This window comes from Lissotriton helveticus, chromosome 5_1 (genome assembly GCF_964261635.1).
Source record: "Lissotriton helveticus chromosome 5_1, aLisHel1.1, whole genome shotgun sequence".
Taxonomy (NCBI): Eukaryota; Metazoa; Chordata; class Amphibia; order Caudata; family Salamandridae; genus Lissotriton; species Lissotriton helveticus.
The window spans coordinates 436479242-436491962 of NC_136065.1; the positions used below are offsets into that span (position 1 = coordinate 436479242).

At 43.0% G+C, this 12721-nt stretch overlaps 1 protein-coding gene across 1 annotated transcript in view; it reads right to left on the bottom strand.

The window, feature by feature from the left end:
• CCDC27 (coiled-coil domain containing 27) overlaps positions 1-12721 on the bottom strand; it is a 295166-nt gene that overhangs the window by 61447 nt on the left and 220998 nt on the right. The window contains exon 10 of the mRNA XM_078640960.1: positions 8069-8199. Within this exon, the coding sequence (XP_078497086.1) occupies positions 8069-8199 (131 nt within the window). The remainder of the gene's footprint in view (positions 1-8068; positions 8200-12721) is intronic.

Consider the following 12721-nt stretch of genomic DNA (forward strand, 5'->3'; position numbering starts at 1 on the left):
CTTAAGGTATGAAAAATAATAAACTTTGACTTCAGTGGTTTACTCAATTTGTGTGTGTGTTTATGGGCCCAGGTGAGTATATGTTATTGGAATATTTGTTGTTGGTACGCTGCTGGATCAGTATGTCACCCAGTTGTACGATATTGTCTTTAGCAATAATGAGGTTGAGGGTGGCGCCTTTATAGTGGGTAGGCCCCTTACAGACCTGAGAAAAGTTAAGATCAGAAAGGAAAGGCTTAAAGGAGCTGACTAGAAGATCATTGGTGTCATTCCAATGGAGGTTGAAGTCTCTGAGGAAGATATGGTATAGTTGATCCGAACACAAGCTAATTACCTCCCTGATTTGCTCTATGAAGAGCAGATTATCACCCGGTGGATGATAGATCATGTGCAGCACTCAGACAATCTTGCTCTTATTCCTGATTTTGGTAACTAGTTGCTCACAGAAAGATAGCAAAGCAATATGAGATTGCTTTATAGTTTTGGAGTTAAACTGGAACGTGGAATGCAACCAATGACCCTCTCCCATTTTAACAGGACGAGCGCATCTGATAATGGCATAATCAGGCGGGGTTAAGATGTCAAGAACAGAGGAGGAGGCATAGTTGAGCCAGGTTTCAGTAAGAACCAATAAGTCCAAATCTGGCGAAATGATGAGTGCAGAAATGTCAGCTGCATGTGTCACAGCCGAGCTGCAGTTGAGCAGCATCAATTTGATGTAATGGGGGGTGTTGACCACTTCAAGATGAGCTGTAGTTATTTGCATCAGGTTTTCCTTATTAACCGATCTGTGGTTGACCCTGGTTTCTCTGTCAGGGTCAGAGGACATAGCAGGGATGTTGATAGAGTAGTTAGAGGAGGCAAACAACCCCGTGCCACTGTACAAGAATACAAGAGCGAGGGTGTTCTCAGGCGACAACTTAGGTTGAAACCTAGGTGGTCTGGTGTGATGGTTGGGGCGAGGCCTAGAACTTCAACTGGATCTAATTGGGTAGTGGCTGAAGGACAGTTTGTCCCCACCACCAAAGACTCTTGGTGGATTATGTTGATCATTCCCCGGTGAGAGGTGTATATTCCAGACCCTCTCCATCTTCAAGGAGAACTGTAAAAGCGTCTGCATGATCTCTTTGACAGCCATGAGATCCTGCTTGAGGTCAGCGAGCTTTTCCTCAAGGTAAGGTCCGTTAATGCACTCATGGGCCACCCCAGAGTGAGACAATGAGTATGACCCCGATATGTGCGGGGTATTGGATGGTATAGTAAGTCCCTTAACCATGTTACAGGGGGTGATAGAGTCAGGCTTGAGAGTGGTCTCGCCATCAACCAAGGAAGGAATATTGGCTTTAAGTGGAGTGAGTTGCGGTGCAGGGAGGTGATGCGCCGATCCTAGCGTGGGCTCAGTAGCGGGCAAGGTGGTTTTAATACAGGAGAAAGCAGAGAAGTATATAGGTAAATATGTAGACGCAGAATTGGGGAAGAGGCGTAGGCGTCAGATAATGGGGGTAGGCACCTAGGTAGGGATTGGGACGCGGGCTTGGAGGAGGAAGAGGTGAAAGGCATAGAGGGTGAATAAATAGGCGGGAAACTGTTTTGGAAGATAGTAGCCGGGATTGAGTTATTAAGTGTGCTTTTAATTGTCAGAAATATACTGTCAAAGTGTTTAAGGTTTCGGTCAAAGGCTTGAATAAGGATGTTCTCATTATTGTATAAGGAAATGGTTAAATCTGTCATAATGGCAGGGGAGGGTAGAGTGATTAAGCGGAAGCCGTGAGGTGTTTTGGTCAGTTGTTTGGTTCATACTGTAGAAGTTAGAGTCTTTCTCCACTGGGCTCCTATGGTATTGTAGAAAATGAGGTCTTCCACCACAGCGCCCTTAGCGGAAATAAATGAATCTGAGATAAGCGTTTCCGGACATCGTTTGAGGAGATTGTGTTTGAAGGTCTTTTTTGCTTTTAACAATAGGTTGGTGGGGTAGATGATCTTACGAGAATTCAGACCTACCTGAGCAAGGAGGTCAGAGGAGCGAGAGGTGCGTTGAGCCATGATGTGGGATTTGATCCAAAAGAGGTGAACTAGTCCAAGTAGATGAGAGCACCAAAACCAGAGGGAGTACAGTAGTCCCAAAGGAGAGAAATTGGCACTAGAGGAGGTAAAGTAGTCGGATTAAAGGAGAGCACTCTGCCGTGTACAGAAGGGCAGAATCGAGGTTCTCACTTCCCTCCAAAGCTATGTGTTATAAATAGAGGGGGAATAGCCTTCAAGAGGAGAGCACTAGTAAATAAATGAGGTAAAGAAGTCAGATTAAAGGAGAGCACTTAGCAGGGTATAAGGGGGTGCCGTTCTCACTCCCCTCCCTTGCTGTGAGTTAGAAGTGGAGGAGGACAAGTAATCCAAATAAGAGGAGAGTAGAATGTGTCGGAGATCTCACTCCCCTCCCTAGCTATGTTTTGGGCAGGAGACCTCACTCCCCTCCCTATCTATGTGTTAGGCAGTATAATCAAACCTCAGAAGCGTATACTGCTCTACACCAGACTGTTGTAGTGAAGAAACAATTAGGATAAACCAAGAAGGGATTAAGATAAACTAGAGAGGCATCAGTGTAGAAAGGGAGCTAGTGTGAAACCACGGAAGCTCTTAGATATTTAGTGGGAAACTGGCACCTTCCCAAGAAGGCTGTCCCCTTTGAAAGCATGGTTTGAGGTCCTCCGAAGACAGTCTTAGTCCTCTTATAGTGTTCAGCAAAATTTCAAAAGGACATAGTCCTATGTTTATTTCCTTAGCCCCCAGAGGCCATCTTGAGCAAACTACCTAGTGGGGGCCAGGGAAACGCGATGCAAGCAGAGGAACCCCTAAAATGGAGGTTAAGAGGTCAGGCAAAGGGACCCCTAAAATAGAGGCAAAGGGATCTCCCCACATAAATCAAGGCAAAGAACAAAAACACAAACCTCTGAGTCTCTTCCATTGATGGAACTCCAGCTGTGTGATGCCCCATGCAAAGCAAAAACTGTAAGATGTAGTGGTTACACTAAACAACAATTATTCAAGAAGGAGATAGTTTAACCTAGGGATTTACAAATGCATTCAATCTACCATTTTACCAACATATTACAAGTCTAATATCAGTCCACAGATCTATCCATTGCCATCTGTTCACCTGGACATGTGTTCTGCCAACTGCAACATGTTTGATCATTGGTAATTTGTGAATATATGTTATAAAATTTAGGTCTGGAGAACCACAAAAGGCCCCAGACAATAAATGTTAATGTTAAAAATGATTTATAAAGCGCACGTACACCGGATGGTTTCATGGCGCTGTGAAGGCTCAGGGAATGTTAACGGACATATTAGTGGTGCTCTAGTTATAGGCTTGTGCAAATAGCCGTGTTTTAAGGGATTTCCAAAATTGCATTACCTCAGTACAAGAACGGATCTCCAACGGGAAAGTGTTCCACAGTCTGGGAGCAAGAGTGGCAAATCTACAGCCACCCTGACGGACGCGTCTGAATACAGGGATGGTAAGAAGTAAGAGGTGGGCAGAGCAGAGGTTCCGGGACGGGGTGTGTCTGGATATTAAGGTGTTAATACATTTGGGGTTGTTACCATGCAGGGATTTGACGATGAGGCAGCCCACCTTGAAGGCACAGCGTTGAGGGATTGGGAGCCAGTGAAGTGTCCTCAGCAAAGGGGTGGCAGACTGCCACCGGGGTGGATGCAGGATCAATCTGGACGCCTGGTTTTGGGCCATCTGTAACCATTTAAACAGATAGGTAGGCATGCCCAAGTAAACAGAGTTTGCGCAGTCCAGGAGCGACAAAACAGTGGCGACCACCACTTGTATCAGGGCTTCCTGTGTGAGGAACCAATGTATCTTTTTGATCTTCCTTATTTGAAAGAAACATTTGGAGATGACCGCTGTGTGTTGTGATACATTTGTGTTCTACTGTCCAGCTTTAAAATATCTTCACAATTAAAGAGAAGTGGACTGATTGATGCATGCGCTCCAGGTTCTGCATTCCTGAGTACTAAACATGAATGCTGTAGGCCCTTTAAACAGACAACTGTTTAAAGTATTTAGGACCAGTAGGAATATGCAACCAACCATGGCTTCCTAATCTTTTGATGGCAGGCACTACTTACTCTGTCTCTATTTGGAATAAAGTGCGGATAGTAAGGCAGAGGTATCAGATATACAGATGAAAACATGGAAGATGAAAACATGGTCATTCTAGTACTTTCGGGCCTCTCTCTCTCTCTTTCCCACCTTGTTGAGAGCTATGCATTACAGGCATGACTGAAAAGTTTTTTTTTTAAAAGCATTACAATCTTGGACTTTATGCCCCCCAGTTTACACCCCATTTCCCTGCCTACAACTGTCAGGTTCCAATTAATACTTTCTTTTATTTCCAAAATCAGTCCCAGTCAAAACCCCCTGTTACCTGATTCTGGTTAATACACAGGGTTCATACATACAGCAAACCTGGCGTGTGGAGGTAATTCTCCTGACATGGGATACAGGTACAAGTTTACTGGTGTTACAAGCTTGAACTGGCGGCGGGCAAGGAGAATCCCTAATGACACAACTGCCCTGTAGGTAATTCCCGCCCAGTTGGCTTGCCGCGGTCCCGCCACACGTGGCTGGTAACAGGTTTTTTTTACTGGGACTGATAGGAGTCCTGAAGAAGACCGGCGTGACCCGTTAATGTGGGCACACCAATCTCGGTCGAAACATGTTGACTTTGGCAGTCTTAGGAGGGTTGATGTGAGTTCTTAATCCTCACAAATAAGCCCATCCTTTTCATTTTTTTAAATCCTGTCCATGGGACCCTGGAATAAAAAAATCGATAGGGTACCCATGAGGCAGTGTTAGATTCACTTCGCACTGCACTTATTTCTATCACTGTTCCCAGTGAGGGTTGGTAGTACCTTGCACTCACCCATTTATGTGTTTTTTGTTTTCCCCCTCCCTTATGCTCCATCCTGTGCGTGGCTATACCAGGGTGTTTTGTAAGCAGACCCGATGATGAAGCATGTCACACACAGACTTGTGTGTGAGTGAGGGCAGTTTTACTAACATTATTTGTGCCCCCGCATGTTTTGTGCAGTCTCAATTTACTGTCTTTTAGGAGACCATTAGCAAACAAGGAGCCTTTGTACCTGTATACACACGAAGAAGATTTCTTCCTCTAGGCGCACATGATGGCAATATTAGTCTAATCTAAATCTAAATGAGGACAAACTAGCTTCTGAGGAACTAAGCTGTCAAACCCACGTGAGGGAGGGATGGAGAATTGGCCAATCTTTCTGAACATAGAGATCTGGAACCTGAGTAAGTTTGGGAAGGTTGTGAGATGGAAAAGGGAGATCTAAGAATCCAACCTGACCAGGAGTGATCTGTGAATCCTCTGCTCACAGCGCTGCTCTATTCTGTAGCTGCCTGGAACTCTGGAATTTCTGGAATTTCTGTAGAGCCTGATGATTCAGTGGAGTGTGACGGTAGAACAGTTTCTCTAATCTAGAAAGAGAGCCTCTTCTAGAGATCTTTTTGCTAAATGATCAGCATGTACCACTCCATTTGCAATGCCCTATTAAACAAAACCATAAATAGCTATATGTTATGCCTCCAGCCGAATCGAGATAACCAGAAATTAGCATTTTCCGCTTCACCCTAAATGGGTACAGCCCCAATACATATATGATAAACCTTTTTACTGGTATAGGTTAAAATGTGGGTGTAAACTGCATTCACAATAGGAAATAGGTAAGGATCTTTTTTGGAGGGTGAAAGTTGCCCAGTCTTTCCAGAAACAATCACACATTTAGGTATTCAAAGAGGATGCCCTAAACCATACCTATTCAAGTGGCTTCTATACATATTCCGTGTATCGGATAGTGGAAGAGCCTGGTTTACCTAGTTGCTCATGACAGGTTTCCCGGCTGACTAAGGTCCTTGTACCTGCATCCTCCAATGCCTAAAGCACATCCCTGGTCTAAGAGCAGATAAAATAACTTTCCCTAGTTGAGGTTGTGTAGTGGTTTTTTAAACCAAAGAAACCCGGTCCGCTTTTATTCTCCCCAGTGGAGAGAGAATAAGGCTGTCAAGTCTCTCATTTCAAGAATCTGTCTAGAACTACTCTGGATTGCTGTTTGGACTGGTGCCTAGGACTCACCAAGCAATCATAATGTACTGTCTGATACCCATGTACCCTGTAGGAAGCCACAAACTGACTCTGCATAACCGTTCATTTACTGTCTGACTTCTGGAGTACAGCGTGTTGTGCCACTGCAGGTCAGGGCCACTTACAAGTGTTGGGACGGAAGGGATAAAGATCTCCCACAGGAAAATCTGCCAGAGAGTACTCCTAGCCTAGCCTTACACGCAGTGCTTAATTTATAGAAGAATTAATTGCCAGGGTCCAATGTCTTTCTCAGTGGCCCGTCACCAGTGTTGCTGAATGTTGGAATTGCCAAAGACAAAGCTGTCTAGTTTTGATTGCAACCTGTGTCTCTTTCCACCATCACCACACACTGCATGTCTCTTTATGTCACTGTTTCAGTTTCTTTTTCATCCCTAGCGTCTCTCTTTGTCACTGTTTTTCTGTCTTTCTCTTCCTCTGTCCTTCGCCTTTTTCCAGCCTTTCTTTGTTCTGGGTCAAAGACTGATGATGGAGAAATAAGTCCTGGTCCTCAAAATTGGGTGACGGTGAGCCCCCGCTGCAACCACTGGCTCAGATTAAGCACTGCCTAAACCATTTGCACACACAGGGGCCTTTCCTAGGCAGTGCCATCACCAAAGGCACACCATTAAGGGTGCAATATGCCTGTCTGCTTACACAGACTCTCTAACACAACTGTCAGTTCCCCCCAGAGCATTATGGCGGAACTGCTCTTCAGAAAAGCGCAGCCACCAACCTGGCTAACCATACATTAATGGTGAGTCCAGTGATAGCAAGGCTATACCCACAGTCCACCAGGGCACCCTGCTGTTGGTAGTAGGAACCTAGAGAGGTAGGTACACAGAACATATTCTAACATCAATTTTATGTCTCCAAGGAAAGCTCTCAGATATATATATTCAGCTTGTGTTAAGTTGACACAGACTGAGAAAGAAAATACAGCACAGGTGTGAAATATATGCTTTGATTTGTTCTAGATCTCAGGTTAAAAGGTCAGCAAGACCTTGTTGCCGACACTGTGCAATAACCGCTAATGATCCTGTCTGTTAATTCTCATGTTAATCCATTGCCGGTTTCTGGAAAAAGGGTGTCCTGGGTGACCGGTTAATGTTTAAAGGGAAGATAAATGCATTTGATACTGATATATAATAGAAGTTCAAGGCCCATAGAAGGTTAAGGCTCAGCATCCTTAGGTTTGCTTCCCTCTGTTAGAGGACTTGAGACCCTCCAAGACTGTCAGCGGGCTAATATAACGTAATGAGATGTTTTGCCCCCTTTCCTTATTTATAAAGTCAAAGCTTTTGACTCTACCTTTGGGGTACTTGGAAGGACCAGTTTGAAACTTGTCAACAGATACGTTTCTACATGCATATTGATGGTAACCATCAGTGCTGTCTATCCTTTAGTTGGAGAATGTAACTGCTCCTCTTTGGTTCAAAGGGAAGACTTCAGAATATGCCATTTCCTTTTTGGTGAGCTTTTAAGGCATAAGCAATTTGTTACAGGAGTGGTATTTGCATGTTCTCTTAGTATTTCAAACTCAACCTTTATTATATGCGTACATTTGTAAATATACTGAGCATCCCATAAAACAATTATATTCTTCCTCTATGTATACATTTTTAATCAAATGCATCATGGTGTATTGAAACTCATCTACTTAGAAATCGAAGGTATTGTGTGTAATTTTTAGATGTATTAAGAAGGTGAAAAGGGGCACGAATTGTCAATGAGGAGCAGATTTTTTACACCTATTTCTGCAGTTTGGAGATAGTACTTGGATAGCTACGGCTAGTCAAGGACCAGTCATCCTCCTCTAAAATCTCAGTGGAGGAATTAGAGCTTGTTCCTGCGGACACCTAGAAGATGTCTTGCTAACGATCTAATGGTACCTTGTTAGACATGGCTTGAAGCTGTAGCCCTCTTTCCTTAAACTCTTTCAGCAATTTACTGTGGTTGGAATCTGCTTTTCGGAGTTGAGATTCTTGGATGGCGCACTGCCTTTGGAGAGAGGAAACAACGCCTGAAGAAAGAGAGATATTGGCATGTTCAAAACATGTTTTCTACAGCGTGAAAGAATGTGTGACATTTCTGATAAAATAGGCTTATATGTGTAGCTTTCATCTGTAAAAAAAAAACACAGTAGAGAGAAAATACTAGTAGTGCAAGCCCAAGCGAGACAAACGTTGGCCTATTTAAACATAAGCAGACATTGAAACTTTTTCTGACATTCAGTTTTACAATTAAAATTTGAAATTTCACATTCAGAATACCGACTAGCAATCAATTTCGATTTTCTTATTTCCTACCAAGTCTGAAAGCTTCTTGGCTCATACTACAGGCAAGGCAACACGCATTTGGGATTTTGAGAAGTAATTTGATAATTGATTTGGATTTTTGTAATTTTGTATCCAGTTATATCATTTTAGATATTTGAATAATCGGGATGCACAGGGCCAAAATCACAGTCTGTTTTTATTCCTGATGTAGCTGTTCAAGAAAAGATTTGCAAGCTGTGCATCTTGAATTACTAAATGTTATCCTGTATTCATACAGCATACTTCTGCATGTGCACTGCACATGACTTACACAAACAAGGTACATGGGGGAGCAGGCCAGGCAAATAACTCAAGGCACATCTGCACAATGGGAGAGTCCAAGGTAATCTGTTTCAACATAAGAGCAATAGACACAAAGTGAACTAGGCCCACACTTTGTTTGGTGGTTCCCCATGTGTTCTTGAAGAAGTAAGGTTTTTACTGGACCATTAAGACGACAGGCATTTGACTGATATTACACCAGGGCAAAATGCTGTCATATCTAGAAATTATACATAACGGAGCTATGAAAGTGATTATGAATTGTCATTCATTTTAATGAATGAACTCAATTTAAATATGTTGTATAATCCTTGTAACCATACCATTGTGCTTCGTTCTGCCATCATGCGTTAGACCTACCATGATCATGATGTAGATTGTTAGGGTTGGTGGATCACCGATAGCCAAACACTCAAATTACATATTTTCACTATACTAATTCACCACTAATCCATTATGGGTTCTGGAGTAGCATGCTACTCGCCAAAAAAGAGCTTTGATGGCTAGTCATGGGTAGTAAGTGCTATGTAAATGCAATTACAATACAATATATTTTGGGTCAGTTATGGCAACACTGATGTGTCCCTGAGTACATAGCAATAACCTGTACACTGGCAGAGAGCCCACGATGAGTAGTTTTCTTAACCCCTTAGCTGCGCCGAATGTTCCGCGCTAGTGCGGATCATTCTATTGAGCGGGCGGGGTCGCGGCGGCCAACGGACGTGCACATCACTACAAAGGTAGTGCACGCGACGGCCGTTGGCCGTCAGAAGCAGCCATGAGGTTAAGGGAAAAACACCAATCTTGGGGACAGGATGTGGCCTAATGGCTAGGGTGGTCGACCTTGAAGCTAGGGAACCGGGTTTGTGTCTCAGCATCCTGTGATTCTGGGCAAATCACTTAATCTCCAGTGTCTAACAAAAAATAATGTGTCCATCTGTAACACAACTGGTGCTCATGTAAAGTGCTCTGATACCTTCGGGTCTAGTTCGCGCTATATAAAACTCCCCCCAAAAAAACAATCTTCAACTTGTTTCAACAGGGCCTTCAGAAAATTGATTAAAACCTGGCTCTTCTCTAACCTCTAGTTAAACCTTCCCTGTATGCACCTGTCAGTCTTAGCTCTGGGACGCCACGTTGCTGGGGCAGCCATGCGCTTTACAAGAATGTATAACATAACATAACATCTTGCCTATTGTTAAATATTGGATGGATTTGTTAGCATGAGCTGAGAGCCATTTTGTATTTCTGGCAGCCATTTTGTTTGCCATGTGCTGCCACGTGCTCACCATGTGCCCTGTCCTCCCTCAGTGTTGACTGCTCTTGTAATCTGCCTAGAAACAAACTATATTTAGCATCTTCCACCTTCGCACATGCCCAGAAGGGCCTAGCTAGTAGAATGCACCTGCTTCTCTAGTATAACTGTCAGGCTATTTTTGCTGCTGTATGGAGAAGTAACTCTCCTCCCACTTTGTTGAGCAAGCAGATCTTGTATGCCCATCTTAGTCATTTTTGCATGCTTACATGTGCCAGGACTGCCCCTTGGTCTTATGATGACTATGTAACCCTAAGCATATATAAGGCCTCTGTTTTCTGCACTCCTCAGACTGCCTCATTTAGTTGCTAAGGCTTCTTTGTGACGTCATCTCACTCATTTGTGGTTTAATAAATACGTATTTAATATTTCAGCTTCTGTGCCAATGTCTTCTTTGTTGGTTTAAAAGGACCACGTATCAGTGGGCCCTGTGAAGGTTTGTTGATTTCATCACTATGAACCAATGTCTCTGTAGGCATTTTGCCCATAACATATTTGGCCTTGGTCGTCTTGCCCACCCACAAGTTGTTCGAAGGCACCTTAACCATACTCACAAGGCTGCTAAGAACCAAAGTCGAAGAATACTGCAATTCATTCAATATCACACTACCAAAAACTGCTCAATAGCGCGCTAGAACGATTAGAAATCAACACATCCAAAACTTTACACTTATGAACATTTACAGAGAACGTTTCACCTTAAACAGGGTTAAAACAAAAAAACCCAGAGGGAGGCCTGGTTGGGTAGGAACCCCAGCTGTAGATAGTAAGATAGTTCAGTGGCGTAATTCATCGATGGTAGACATTTGTGTGTAAACTTAAGATCGGAGATATGAATCCCAGTGTGTCCACTCACTTCTCATCTTGTAAGTTTGTTAAAATGAGTACCGTTAAAGTGTGTAATAATTTGCACCTGTTACTATACTCCAATCCAGACAGAGGGTAGTAATTATTATTATTACCTGACATTAAAGAACTCGGTGGCAAGGCCACCCAAAGTGGCACAACGATTTTTAATGCCAACTTAATTTGACAAACTTTAAAATACACCTGAAGAGGGGCCTATTTGAAGTGCACCTAAGGACTGCTAATTGTGAAGTATAGTAGATATTAATTATGAGTTCCAGAACTTTCCCAAAATGATCAGGCATCAAAATCCTAAACAGACTAAAATCTCTGGGGCATTTTGGATTTTCACTTAAATTGTGAGAGATCCACGAGGCATGTCCTCCGCTCTTAAGTCTGTTTATTTCATTAAGAGCAGCTCATTGTCTAGGTTCCGGGAGTGACAACCGGCAGTTTAGGAAAAAGAACAAGCTCTCACATGGTTCCTGACTTGCACCCAAATGCAAACTGGGTTTCTGTAGAAAATAAAACTCCCCATTCCTAGCAAGATTGACGATATTTGAGAAAAAATAAATTAATCTGTGTATTGCATAGGGATCATAGACATGCAAATCAGTCTAAGCTCACACTGGGGTGGACATCCATTGCAAACTGCTAGGCTTTGTCCCATTTATGAGTGGATGATGGCGACCCTGGATTAAAATAAATAATATAATTTGTTTTTAGTATCTTCATTGATATTCGTGAGCCTATAATAGAACAGCCAGCAGAAGCACATGGAAGGGAGGGCAAAATGAACAATTGATCGACAGAATGCAGAATAATGTCAGAAGGGAGGGCGGCAGGAAAGCCAGAAAACCCAGCACAGAAAAAAAGCAAAAATATATAACATTTTTTACCAAAATGATGTCCAAAAGAAGCTTGTCCTGCTTGCGCATCTGCTCCAGAGAGGAAACAGCCAATTCAACACAACACAACTTTTACTAAGCGTTGCTACTACATCACATGTGTTACAACGCATGTGATGTAACAACGCGTAGCGTTTACTACGCATACCATTACATTGCATGCGCTTTTTTTACGCATGCAATCTAATGGCTATCCAATTCGTTGTGAGGAAACTGAGGCTGTTTCCTCACAACATCGTGAACCGCCCCTTGAAGCAGGAAGCAGAAACCGGGAGCAGAGATGGCTACGCTGGAGAGGAACCATGAGGAAAGAGAGGTAAGGGGGTTTGCACTTGGGGTGGGGGTTACTTTTGTAGGGTTTAGGGTAGTGTCAAAGTAGTGTTCTAATGTTTGTGTGGTGGGGGTTGTGTTTTACGTGTTAGGGTATTTTTACAGTGTTTGTGTAGTGTAGTGTTTTAGGGTTGTGTCAGTGTTTTAGGGTTTAGTGTAGTGTTGTAGTGTTTGTGTTGTGTAGTATTTTAGGGTAGTGTCAGTGTTTTAGGGTTTAGAGTAATGTTGTAGTGTTTGTGTAGAGTAGTATTTTAGGGTAGTGTCAGTGTTTTAGGGTTTAGTGTAGTGTTGTAGTGTTTGTGTAGTGTTGTGTCTTAGGGTAGTGTCAGTGTTTTAGGGTTTAGCGTAGTGCTGTAGTGTTTGTGTAATGTTGTGTATTAGGGTAGTGTCAGTGTTTTAGGGTTTAGAGTAGTGTTGTAGTGTTTGTGTAGTGTGGTGTTTTAGGGTAGTGTCAGTGTTTTAGGGTTTAGCGTAGTGCTGTAGTGTTTGTGTAATGTTGTGTATTAGGGTAGTGTCAGTGTTTTAGGGTTTAGTGTAGTGTTGTAG